The sequence below is a fragment of the Priapulus caudatus genome, unplaced genomic scaffold (genome assembly GCF_000485595.1).
Source record: "Priapulus caudatus unplaced genomic scaffold, Priapulus_caudatus-5.0.1 Scaffold1309, whole genome shotgun sequence".
In the NCBI taxonomy this organism is placed as follows: domain Eukaryota; kingdom Metazoa; phylum Priapulida; class Priapulimorpha; order Priapulimorphida; family Priapulidae; genus Priapulus; species Priapulus caudatus.
Window position 1 is genome coordinate 50,983 of NW_014578370.1, and position 13,826 is coordinate 64,808.

At 49.8% G+C, this 13,826-nt stretch overlaps 1 protein-coding gene across 2 annotated transcripts in view; it reads right to left on the reverse strand.

Annotated features, from left to right (window-relative positions):
- The window catches only part of LOC106816193 (bifunctional heparan sulfate N-deacetylase/N-sulfotransferase-like), a 19,282-nt gene that overhangs the window by 917 nt on the left and 4,539 nt on the right, over nucleotides 1–13,826 (reverse strand). The window contains exons 2-7 of one of the 2 annotated variants that reach the window (XM_014820755.1): nucleotides 8,482–8,594; nucleotides 7,760–7,945; nucleotides 7,061–7,189; nucleotides 6,492–6,674; nucleotides 4,699–4,795; nucleotides 4,326–4,449 (exon numbers count right to left, since the gene is read on the reverse strand). In XM_014820755.1, the coding sequence (XP_014676241.1) occupies nucleotides 4,326–4,449; nucleotides 4,699–4,795; nucleotides 6,492–6,674; nucleotides 7,061–7,189; nucleotides 7,760–7,945; nucleotides 8,482–8,594 (832 nt within the window). The remainder of the gene's footprint in view (nucleotides 1–4,325; nucleotides 4,450–4,698; nucleotides 4,796–6,491; nucleotides 6,675–7,060; nucleotides 7,190–7,759; nucleotides 7,946–8,481; nucleotides 8,595–13,826) is intronic. The other variant, XM_014820756.1, reaches the window with a different exon arrangement.

Genomic DNA, 13,826 nt, shown 5'->3' on the forward strand with positions numbered 1-13,826 from the left:
CGAGGTTTACACTGTAAAATGGAAGGTTGCCATGTCTGACAGCGACTGATAGACTGGCGACTGGCCAGCGACAACAGTAGGTTGTTGTGCTTGTGATCGTTTGGGTCTGGTGACAGGCAGGTTATACATGTGCTTCGGTCAAACGTCAACGTGTAAGCAGCGCGTAATTGCATCTCACATCCTGCGCACGCTGCATCGCTCCACCGCCGAGTTGTAGGTGGAGCGATAACTGTCGAAGTCAACGTACATGATTCGATTGGATCAGTCGCGCTGCGCGCGGGTAGGTGGTGCCGCGGGTAGGTGGCCGGGTCGCGGGTAAAGTGGCGCCGCGTAGGTGGCGCACCGCGGGGTAGGTGGCGCCGGCGAGCGTAAGAGGATGTGTTAATGATGTGGCCTGCTGTTGCAGCGCATGTTTGCAACGGCAACTGTGCGTCTCTTCACCACACGAGTGTTCTCGACCAGTATGCCGCAGCAACAGTTCTCATTAACAGCATCGCACGCGCCAAGAGGAGAGCTGTTCCAGAACGAAATACCAGCACCCGGTGATGGCATCCGCGAATGCGTCGCACACGAGCGACGACGGACGATGCATCAACCTGCTGACGCTCGAGAAGAAGAAAACGAGGCCATTTGCTGATTTATGGATTGCGAGCGATACGATATTCACGACGTGTTAGGTAAGGTGCAGTGAAGCGGTAAAACTTGTTAACCGCTCGGAGGTGGTTCGTGTCCGGTGTTCGCGTCCCGGTCTCGCGCGATAGATTTGTTACTCTCGTGATCAGCCCCGCGTCACCGCCCCAAGTTTTACTGTTATGTAGTGTCAGTGTGTGTTAACCTGTGAAAGCTGCCCTAGACTTTGCAGCTACTTGAGTTACATGTATAAGAGTGTAGATATCTTTACCTGCCCACCTCTTCAGCATCCGTTGCGACCTTCTCATCACGTACGTAAATCTTTCTCAACACTTCATCTTCATGACTCACCTGTCCAACTATGGCACCGAACCCGGCTTCGCTCTAGCACAGTTTGAGAGCGCGTGAAAGTTCACAAACAGTACTGGACCAACCTCCAGCTGAAGACAAGAGACTATTCACAGAATAGCTTTGAACGCCTACTTCAAAAGATGTACCCGGAGAGGGATGACCGCCGTCTGGCAAAGGTACTGTATACGCGTATACTTTTAGTGGGTTATAATTTTCGCAGAATATTCACGGAAATATAACACCACGTGAATTTCATTCATCACCGAATAAATTAATTAATTCACGCGACCGCCACATTAAGCCACTCGCGAATTGTCCATTAAGTCTGAATTCGCAAAAATATCTGTAAACGCGAAAAATAAGCCGTATACAGTATGGTGTGGTGTCCCATCTCTACACCCCCTCCTGCCCGCATAAGGCTAAATATGCATACCTCCACCTCTGATAACACGTGGCGCCTCCTATTCCCTCTTCAGGCTAATTGGTGTCGACAACATAGAGAGGCGTCCATAGGCTGGCAGCGCCTGAATAAGCATCGAACAGAAATTAAAATTAAAAATCTCCGCACTGTTTCGATCAGCATACACTTTTATTCAATGTTAAATAACCTACAGATTGCAATGCTCTAGTGCCTCCGCTTGAAACGTTGCCAGCTCTAGATGGCGAATTTCTACAAATGAGTCCAGATCACTATTTCAAACACAAAAATGACGCAACTGGGTCCCCCACACTGACGAAACTGTCACAGCCACACGAGCAAGACCATTTTACTTCCTAATGATTTCTAGAACTCATCATGAGGCAGCTAACCGTGTGCATAAATCAACACAAAGAGTGCACTCTAGTGGCCGAATTCACAAGAAAAATAAAATCTCAAAAGGCCTTTTCTAGAGACCAAAATAAGTGCAATGGTGAACAATTGCAAAGGCTTAAATGCACCGCTAATCATGCCTCTCCACACACACTTACGTGGACGCCCGCTCTCACCGTGCACTTAAGACAACAAGCACCACACAAATATGAAACAGCAACAACACTATAGAGAGAGTAACTAAATGGACCCCCGAAGGACTCATCACTACATAGAATCACTTAAAAAGACATAAACAAACATAGCCTCCATCCACACACATCAACTAGAGTAACAAGTGACGAACCACAACATCACACCCTCTCAAGCTAACATGCCACTACAGATAAACACAAAACACCTGAATAAACATAGCTGAGCACCCAGCTAATCTACCCTCACTTCAAAGACATAACATGACAGCACTCAATCACACAAGAGGAACAACAAAACAAATCGTACAATGTGGACAAGCCACGCTCATCACACACACACTCATAGTCAAGCTAAACAATACAACCTCTGAACAAAAACACACACTGTTACTACATGCTGTGGCGCCCCAGGGCTCTCCCTCTCAAACAAAGTGCCCTCATGCACACACACAGTACAACATTTAGGCACACAGGGCCGCTCTCGGCCTCTTCAGCTAACATCCCTCTCCACACACCACTGTACAATGTCGCTCGCTCTCCCCTCTTCAAGCTAAAACATGCCGGCTTCTCCACACCTCACTGTATCCATGGGCGCCCGCTCTCCCCTCTTCAAGTAACATGCCCTCTGCACCACTCCACTGTAACACATGGACACCGCTCTCCCCTCTCTCAAGCAACATGCCCGTCTCCAACAACATGTACACATGGCACCCCGCTCTCCCCCTCTTCAAAACCTAACATGTCCCTCTGCACACTCACTGTACATTGTGCGCGCCGTCTCTCCTCTTCAAGCTAACATGGCCCTCCCACACACCACTGTACACATGGCACCTCGCTCCCCCTCTTCTAATCTAACATCGCCGCCTCTGCACACACACTGATACACATGGCACCCACCGCGCTCCCTCTTCAAGCACTAACATCCCCCTCCACACAACCACGTACACCATGCACCGCAGCTTACTCACACGAGCCCTCCTTCAAGCTAACATTGCGCCTCCTGCACAAACTCGCAACTGTACCATCGTGGCGCCGCGCTCACTCCGCTCTTCGAAGCTAACACATGCCCCTCTCCCACACTCAACTGCTGATATCAATCCGTGCAACGAACAAGCCGGCACCGCGGGACATGCTGGGGCGGCGCGAACACAGACGTGCATATCGTCCTGCCAGAACTTCATTGTGAATTGGACCTGCAAGAAAAACTGTCAGCTCGCTCGCGTGTGCTGATTGGTCGTGATATAGAATAGTCGGAAGAGTAATACCTATGAAAGCGGAACACCATGTTTGAATATAATTTACAGCAATAGACGACTAATGAGCTAAAACCGATTCTGGTAACAAGGATGGGCGAATAATAAAGGTACGAAATAAGCTCAAGAACATAAAAATTAACGATTTTTTTATAATATATATATATATTAGTATAAACCGTATTGCCACACCATGACTGGCCCGACGTGTTCTTCTCTCAGGCACGACTGGCTGTACACATCTTCTCGTTCAGCCGCCGACTACTAACTCAGCACTCTAACCATGACTCGCGTTCGACAGACAGCTGCAATTTCAAACGCCAACCAACTAACTCACAAGGTGCCGATGTAAGCCATCGTTCTTCTAGAGTCGACAATACCGCAAGCGACCATCACCAGCGCCGCGGCGTACAATTCCCCATGCCGGCTGACCCCTAGATGTATATACACTCTTCCCCTAAGTGTAACATGACCTGACTGCGTATCAAACCTTACCTAATGCTGTAATGACTGATGTCATTAAACCTCATTACACCCTCACATGTTAATGACTTGCCCATCGTACTCTAAACCGTACCCCTAGATGTTAATGACTATCTATTCAAACCGTTACCACTAATGTAATGACTGACATGTTATGTAAACTCTTACCCTTATCTTAATACGAATGTAAATTAAACCTCTACACTCAATGTTAATGACTGATGTATTTAAAACTTACCTAATGTTAATGACCTGATGTATTAAAACCATTACCCTAATGCTTAATGACTTGATTGTATTAAAGTCGCTTACCCTAATGTTAATGATCTGAATGTATCTAAACCTTACCCTTGTTAACTGACGAGAAACCTACCCCAAAATGATTAATGAGACTGAATTATTAAACTCTTACCTAATGTTAATGCGACATGATTATTAGGGTAAGGTTTAATACATCAGTCATTAACATTAGGGTAAGGTTTAATACATCAGTCATTAACATTAGGGTAAGGTTTAATACATTAGGGGTCGCCGGCATGAATTGTACGCCGCGGCGCGTGATGTCGCTGCGGATTTGCTCGACTCTAACAAATGATGGCTTACCAGTCCAATCCCCTGTAGTAGTTGTTGCCGTTGAAAAATTGCACTTCTTCGAACGTCGAGTCACTGTTAGAGTTGCTCATTATAGACGGGTGCATAGACAGAAATGTGTACAGCGCAGTCGTGCCTGAGAGAAAACAGTCGGCAGTCAATATCTGCATTATATATATATATAACAAAATCTATATGTTCTTGAGCTTATGTTCTAGCCTTTATTATTCGCCATCCTTGGTACAGGAAATGCGTTTATAGCTATCAATGTCGATTGCTGTAAATTATTATCAAACAATGGTGTTTTGCTGCTCAGTAGGACTTCATCTTCCCTAATCTTAATCACGCGACCAATGTGGTCAGCAACCGAACGCGAGCGACTCACCAGTTTTCTGAGGTCCAATCACAAGGAAGTTCGGCAGACGATTGCACGTCTTGTTCGGCGCCCAGATATCCCGGTGCCGCTTGTCGTTGCACGGATTCTACAGCAGTGAGTGTGGAGAGGGCATGTAGCTTGAGAGGGGAGAGCGCGCGGCCGCCACATGTACAGTGTGTGTGCAGAGGGCATGTTAGCTTGAAGAGGGGAGAGCGGGTGCCATGTGTACAGTGTGTGTGGAGAGGGCATGTTAGCTTGAAGAGGGGAGAGCGGGTGCCATGTGTACAGTGTGTGTGCAGAGCGATGTTTACGCTTGAAGAGGGAAGCGGTGCACATGTGTACAGATGTGGATGGAAGGGCATGTTAACTTGAAGAGGGCAGACGCCGGCGCCACAATGATACATGAGTGTGCCAAGGGCATTTAGCTTGAAAGGGAGAGGCAGGTGGCCATGTTACAGTGTGTGTGGAGAGGGCATGTTAGCTTGAAGAGGGGAGAGCGGGTGCCATGTGTACCAGGTGTGTGCAGAGGGCATGTTAGCTTGAAGAGGGGAGAGCGGGCGCCACATGTACAGTGAGTGTGCAGAGGGCATGTTAGCTTGAAGAGGGGAGAGCGGGCGCCACATGTCAACACGTGTTAGTGAGAGGGCATGTTAGCTTGAAGAGCGGGAAGCGGGTGGCCATGTTTACTGTGTCGTGTGCAGAGGGGCATTTTACGCTTGAAGAAGGGAGAGCGGCGCCACATGTATTAGTGTGTGTGCAGACGGACATGTGTAGCTGAAGAGGGAGAGCGGGCGCCACATGTACAGTGTGTGTCCGCAGACGCGGCCATGTTACGGGTTGAAGATGGGAGAGCGTGGCGCCCACAGTACAGATCGTGGTTGCAGAGGGTGCATGTAGCTAAGAGGGAGAAGCGGGCCGACCACATCGTACAGTGAGTGTGGAGAGGGCCATTGTTAAGCGTGAAGCAAGGAACGGCGCCACAAATGTAACAGCTAGTGTGTGCAGAGGCATGGTTACATTGAAGGGGAGAGCGGGCGGCGCCAACATTACAGTGTGTGTGGAGAGGGCATGTTAGGGTGCATACAACAGTAAGCCTTTGCAAATTGTTCACCATTGCACTATTTGGTCTCTAGAAAAGGCCTTTTTTGGATTTTTTTTCCGGTGAAATTCGCCACTAGAGTGCACTCTTTTGCATTATGCACACAAGTTAGATGCCTCATAGACGTCTAAAAATCATTAGAAGTAAAATTGGTCTTGTCGTGTGGCTGTGACATTCCGTCAAGTGATGGGGACCAGTTGGTCATTTTTGTGTTTGAAATGTGATCTGACTACTTTGTAGAAATTCGCATCATAGAGCTGGCAAGTTTCAAGCGGAGCATAGAGCATGAATCTGTAGTTATTTAACATGAATAAAGTGTATGTGACGAAACAGTGCGAGTATTTTTAATTAATTTCTGTTCGATGCTTATTCAGGCCTGCAGCCTATGGACGCCTTCTAATGTTGTACGACACCATTAGCCTGAAGAGGGAATAGGAGGCGCCACGTGTACAGAGTGTGGAGAGTATGCATATTAGCCTTATGCGGGAGGAGGGGGTGTAGAGAGGACACCACACATACTGTATACGCCTTATTTTTCGCGTACAGATATTTTTGCGAATTCAGACTTAATGGACAATTTCGCGAGTGGTTAATGTCGCGGTCGGTGAATTATTAATTATTCGGTATGAATAATTCGCGTGTTGTTATTTCCGTGAAATTCGCGAAAATTAAACCACCACTAAATATACAGCGTATACAGTACCTGCCAGACGGGGTCCTCCTCCTCCGGGTACATCTTGAAGTAGCGTTCAGCCATCATTTGTGGTGTCTCTGTCTTCAGCTGGAGGTTGGTCCAGCACTGTGTGAACTTCACCGCGCTCTCAAACGTGTAGAGCGCCAGCCGGTCGTTGCCATAGTTAGACAGGTGAGTCATGAAGATACTCACCTGGTGCAGGGAAAGATTACGACGTGACGAAAGGATCAACGGATGCTGAGAGGTGGGCAGGTAAAGATATCTACACTCTTATACAGTAACAAGTGCTGCAAAGTCTAGCAGCTTCACAGGTTAAGACACCTGACACTACATAACAGTAAAACTTGAGCAGTGACGCGGGGCTGATGCACGGGTATAACAAACACGCGGAGACCGTAAGCGAACACGACACGAACCACCCGAGCCGGTGTAACAAGATTTACACGCTTCACGCACACACACACGCGTAAACGATCGCTCGCCAATCAAAACAGACAATGGCTCTCGTTTCTCTCCGAGCGCAGCAGTGATGTCATCGCCGTCGTCGCCGTGGCGACCGCATCGCGGATGCCACTCACCGGAGTGCTGAGTATCGTCTGGAACAGCTCTCCTCCTTGGATGCTGTTAATGAGGACCTGCTTGCCGCCGGGATACTGGTCGAGGAACACCGTGTGCGTGAAGAGACCGCACAGTTGCCGTGGCAACACCTGCAACAAGCAGCCACATCATTAACACATACCTCTACGCTCGCCGGCGCCACCTACCCGCGGCGCCACCTACCCGCGGCGCCACCTACCCGCGGCGCCACCTACCCGCGGCACCACCTACCCGCGGCGCACGACGATCCAATGAATCATGACGTTGACTCTCGACCAGTAGCTCCACCTACACTCGGCGGTGAGCGATGCAGCGTGCGCAGGATGTGAGATGCATTACGCGTGTTACACGTGACGTGACCAACGCACATGATAACCTGCCGTCACCAGACCCCAAACGACAACAAGCACAACAACCTACTGTTGCCGTGGCCAGCGCAGTCTCCAGTCGCTGCAGACATGGCCACCTTCCATTACAGTTAAAACCTCGATTATCCGAACGAGACGGGCGCGGGGAGTATATTGTTCGGATAATTGACCTGATCGTATTACCGTTCAATATTCACGGGACCTTGAGATCTTGTTCGGATAATCAGAAATTCGGATAATTGATGTTCAGATAACCGAGGTTTGACTGTACCACAGTGAACACAGCCTCCCGTTGCCATGGCTACTGCCTACCTTGATGCCCTTGTAGATGAAGCCCCGGCGAGCCTGCACGGGTCTCAGGTGTGGATACTCCTCGGTACTCGTTACCTGGATGCCGAGCAGCTTCCGCCACGCCTCGTACAGCGGCTCGTGTACCGGGTAGACGCCTGAGTGATGTGGAGCCACCGAGTAGTTGGTGTTCGTACTAATGTTGTGCGCCTGAGCGACGAAAACGAAAGAGCATCAGTCTGCGTCACCGCGACGACGCCGGCAATCACATGCGTGATTAGTCAGCGCGTTTGATTTTGCCCGATGTCGTTAACGATCATAATTAAGTTCTACACGCTAATTAGCTACGAGTCAAGACAATATCGCATGCGGGGAATGCCCCCCCCCCACTCCTTCTCGCGAAAATTTCCTACAATGACGATATTTCGATCAGAAAAAAACAAGAATCAGTTGCTAACAACAAGTGAACGTCTCTCACGTATAAAACAAGTGAACGTCTCTCACGTATAAAGCAAGTGAACGTCTCTCACGTATAAAACAAGTTTATTTTTAAATAACAATTTATGAAGAGCAATCGGATTGACTGCTAATTAACGAGTCGATGCGAATCATTATGCAAACTTTTAACGACGGAATTAATGACAACGTGAAAACTTCCTACAGGTGGCACTACTAGGCAGGAATTCGCACCCATCTACGCTTCCCAGCAGGTGTCACCACTGCGCGCTACCCCTGGCGCTACCTACCACCGCAAAATCTCGGTTCTGTCTCATCTCGGCTTGCATGGTGGCAACCGTCAGCTGGTGCGGCTGCGCGTGACTCCACATGTGTCCAAACCACGAGAACTCAGAGGACCTCTCTATCAGAAACGACAGCAAGGCTGACGACTGAGTAACCAGGCAAGGCAGGGAAGGGCTGAGGTAGGAAGCAAAGTGGTGGGTAGTATGAGAGTAAGGTAAGACTGAGTAACCAGGCAAGGCAGGGAAGGGCTGAGGTAGGAAGCAAAGTGGTGGTTAGTATGGTACGTCAGTAAAGGTAGGATGAGTGTCAATCTCCTCATCGGCATATGTTGCTCACTCGCGGAAGGACTCTGAGGCTAGGCAAGAAGTGGTCTGGGCTTAGTACATGAGAGTACGGTATGGACCTGATGTAACGCCAGGCTAACGCGCCGGTGAAGGGCTGAGTGCTAGGCAAGCTAAAGCTGGTGGTTAGTATGAGAGTAAGGTAAGACTGAGTAACAGCACAGGCAGGGCAGCGGGGTGAGGTAGGAAGGCAAAGTGGTGGTAGTATGAAAGTACAGGTAAGGCACTGAGTAACACCAGGCAAGGCAGGAAGGGGCTGAGGGTAGGAAGCAAAGTGGTCGGTTAGTATTGTAGAGTAAGGTAAGGACTGAGTAAGGCAGGCAAGGCAGGGAAGGGCTGAGTAGGAAGCAAAAGTGGGTTAGTATGAGAGTAAGAGTAGGACTGAGGTAAGCCAGGCAAGGCAGGGAGGGCAAGGTAGGAAGCAAACGTGGTGGGTAGTATGAGAGTAGGTAAGACTGACGTACCAGGCAGGCAGGGAAGGCTGATGTAGGAAGGCAAAGTGGGTGTTAGTAGAAGAGATACGGTAAGACGTTGAGTAACGCAGGCAAGGTCAGAGGAAGGGCTGAGGTAGGAAGCACAACGTGGTGTGGTAGTGATGGAGCAGTAAAGGCTTAAAGGTCGACTTGAGTAACTGCCCCAGCGTGTCAAGGGGTGCCCAGGGAAGGCTGAGGTAGGCCAAGCAAGTGTTGCGTGGGCTCATCGCTCAATCCGCTACGTAAGGTAGCGACTCTGGAGTAACCAGGCTCACATGCCACGGGATCGCGCTGCAGGTAGAAGCAAAGTGTGGGTAGGTATGAGAGTAAGGTAGGAACTGAGTAACAGGCAAGGCAGGGAAGCGGCTGAGGTGGACCAAAGTCGGTGGGTTCAGTTCCACATAGAGCTTAGCGCAATCATGCTCACTTCTCCTCTCCTCCTCCGTGACGTAACCAGGCATAGGGCAGGAAGGGCTTGATGTCCGGTAACGGCTCTAAAGGTGGTGGGTAGTATGAGAGTAAGGTAGGCACTGTATGCTAACCAGGCAAGGCGGGAAGGGGCTGAGGTAGATGCCAAGCAAAGTGGTGGTGGTACGTATGAGAGTAAGCGTAAGACTGAGTACCCAGGAGCAGAGAAGGCTGGAGGTAGGGAAGAAGTGGTCGCGCTTAGTATGTAGAGGTAAGGTAAGACGCTGAGTACAGCCCCACGGCAAGCGGCACGAGGTAAGGGCTGGAGGTAGGAAGCAAAGTGGTGGCTTAAGTCCTATGACTTGAGTAAGGTAACGACTGAAGCTATAAGCCCGTGTCGCCCCCGGGTTCTCCGCGTTCCTCCTCTCTCCATACGGCATCGGCGATGCGGCTGTAGGTAGGCTCAAGCATCAAGGGGTGGGGCTAAGATCATGCTCACAGTAGTGGAGGCATTCGAGTAACTCCTCCATGCGCATGGCTGCAGGGAAGGTGACGAGGTAGGGAAGCAAAGTGGTGGTTTAGTATGTGGAGTAAGGTATGTCTGCAAAGTGTGGGCTAAAGTATGAAAGGTGCAATGAGAAGTAATAGCTACTAATCAGGAGGACGAGGAAGGGAGGGTACCAACTAAAATATACGGAGGTCCAGGAAGAGGGAGAAGTACACGGTGGATGGAGGGCACAGGTATCGGAGGTAGTTGAGAGAGGTCGCCATATACGAAGGATAGGTGCTTATGGCGAGGGGCAGGTAGGAGGTAGTGAGCAGATGGTGCATGAGAGATTAGTGATACGAGTGTGCATGGAGATAGGATAGGTGCTATGGCGAGGGTGGGTCAGACTATGTCATGATACAAGCGACTGTGAACACATGAAAGCGGATGGTTGAGGGAACGACGTAAACACAGCGGCAGGTGGCTTGGCGTGACAACACAGGTGCTAGCCGTGACAACGTCAGGTGCTCGCCTGTTGACGACGAGGGAGGCAACAAAAGCCGCAGAAGGCAGTGCGGTGCCACCTACCATTCCTGCGCCACAAACAATGCTCTACATCGCCTGTGCCGGCGGTTGATCCAGGGGGCTTGGTGGGTCTCGGCGTCTGGCGCCAGGGGGAGGGCCCCAGGGCTGTTCGAATTCCTCATACACTTCGCGCTCAGATCGTCGGTGTAGGGGGCTGCCTACCGTTCATGCATCACCTCTACACGTACTACCTACTCCACTAATATTAGCATGGCACTAAAGCTGGTAAACCAAGCTTCTTGCTTAGATTGGACTGGCAAAAGTCAATTAAACCACGGTAGCGATTTCTCTAAAAACGAACAGAGACAAATTTTGTTACTGGACTTACGTTATCAGCCTCTGAGAACACTAGGGTCGGACCCCCCCGAGCTACGGCCGGTGTTAGAGGCGATTCTACATATTTTCCAGTTTTTTAAGGACTAGGCTGAGAAAAGGCAGCTTCATTTTTTTCACTAATCGCATAATTTTCGGCTATATGGGAACGGCGGCAATTTCTGCTATTCTCACTGTGAACAATTGACTATGGATTAACAACCGCTCCTTAACACTGAGCGCGCCATTCGAGTAAAGAGCAGGAAGCGGCCTTGCGAGAGTCATTCTCGCAAACCCCACCGGATAAACCGGCGCGTGTTTATAAACTAATGAGCCAAAATTATATCAGCAATTACACGGTCTAGTTGACTTGTCGCAGCGTCCCCTACGAACGCTGAGCCACATGTCTACATAGCTAACATAGCTAGCTAGTTAGTTAGTCTAGTTAGACTGTTAGCGACAGTAGACAGGCTGCGCTGTACGTCTGGCTGGCCCGGTGTAAGCGCCCTCCTGGTGGCACGCCGGCGCGGGGGAGGGGGGGGAGGCGGTACGCGAAATGTGCAAAGTCAGGTTCTTCTGCCATGTGAGTCCTGCGGAGGGCAGCGTGGCCGAGGCGCGAGCTAGGTGGGGGGCTCGTGTGGGACCCACATGTGGCGGGAACCCGACCGAGAAGTTCGTCCTTGCAGCTCTGCAACACAGAAGCGCGGCGGCGACACCGATGATGCCACGCGGTACGCGCACTGACGCGTGCGAGGGAGACAGAAAGCACAGACGAGTGCGCGCGGCTAACTCACATGTCACCGCGCACGCATGCCTGAAGACGCATGGCCGGGAGCGGGGCGGGGGTACAAGGTGGCCGGGGGTACTAGGGCGGGCCGGGGGGCGGGGGCAGAGGGTACCAGGGGCGGGCCGTGGGCGCGGAGCGGCGGATAGACCAGGGGCGGGCCGGGGGTACTAGGGGCAGGCCAGGGGACGGGGCGGGAGCGTGGGCATGGGGTCCCAAGAAAGGCGGGCCCGAAATGCATGGTTAGAGGGGTTGGTTAAAGAACGTCCCTGTTATAAACCCGCGTGTAAGATACCCAGTGTCCACTCCTTCACCAGTGGGAGCTGGGGTACCGGGAAACCAGGGGACGTTGCGAGGTGAAGGGTTTCCTTAAGAGATGTCCCAGTTACACACTAACATCTTGTGTGTAAATCCTTCACCAGGTACCCATGCAACCAGGGCAAGTTTGCGGTGTGTGTGTGGGCGTCAGGCACGAACGTATAGACGCGCACGCACGCACGCACGCACGCACGCACGCACAGGCACCCACTTACACGCGCTCAGGCACGCACGCACGTACACACGCGCACGCACGCACGCATGCATACGCGGTCACCCATGTACACACGCTCAGGCACGCACGTACATATGCGCATGCACATGCAGGCACGCACGTACACGCACGCACGCACGCACACGCACGCACGCAATGATAAGCAAGCAGATGGCGGGCCATTAGCTACGCACAACGTCGTTGGCCGAGAGTAGCAGAGGGAGGAGGCGCGGGAGCATCGAGCGACAGAAGCTGGAGGGACAACAACAACAACAACAACAACAACAACAACAACAACAACAACAACAACACCTCCAACAACAACAACAACAAGTACGAGAGCACGACGGCCATCCTAGGGAACGAGAGAAACAATCGTCAGACAAAAAAAACAAAACGCAACAGGAAACGTTAAAAAATCAATAGGAGACAAAGTGCTGTTCTCTCTCTTACGTTCTCGTGCGACGCTGAGAGAAGGCGGTGTGATGCTAACATGAGTTTATAATAGCTGACTGCATTCACGCAATTAATTAACGGCGACATAATTGGAAATGAGCAAACATTTAAAGTCGTTCTAGAACTTAAACAGATTCATCAATATCAGTGCAGTGCTATTATCCTAATCACAATACAGAGCAAACACCTATAGCGCATCTCTTAACGTACACAATTAAAACCTGGTTGTAATTATCCTACATACCAATTTTTGTTAATTCAAAATTAATGAGAAGTTTGTGAACATGTTCTGTGTGTATTCTGCGTGTAGATCTGTGGCAATATCTGTACTGCCTCGGATGCTGATCACATTGACTGACATTTATAGTTATTAACAAATAAATATTAAATTGTAAAGGATTAAAATATTTTAGATCCTACTATTCGTTTCAGTTAAGCTATGCTTATATACTAAAGCCAAACATGCATGTTAATGGTTAAGTGGGAGTTAGGGTTGAATATAATATTGCTTTTGCTATAAAACTCTTAGCAAGTGACACGTGTGTATCGTGAAAAAATCGTATACAATTCGACTAATGACTGTATGAAATATCTGCCATATCCACAGAAGGCAGTATTATTACCATTATATAGTTGAGGCATAGTTTTACTTATGTCTAAAAACTTATGTCTAAATTGGTATGTAGCATAAATAACCCAAAAACTAAAGATAGTTATAAATGCTGTAGTATTGTTGACTTTTAGCATTATTATCATGATCACCATCACCATCACCACCATCATCATCATCATCATCATCACCATCACCATCACCATCACCACCATCATCATCATCATCATCATCACCATCACCACCCCCATCACCATCATCATCACCATCATCACCATCATCATCATCACCATCATCATCACCACCACCATCACCACCATCATCATCATCATCATCATAACCATCACCACCCCCATCACCAT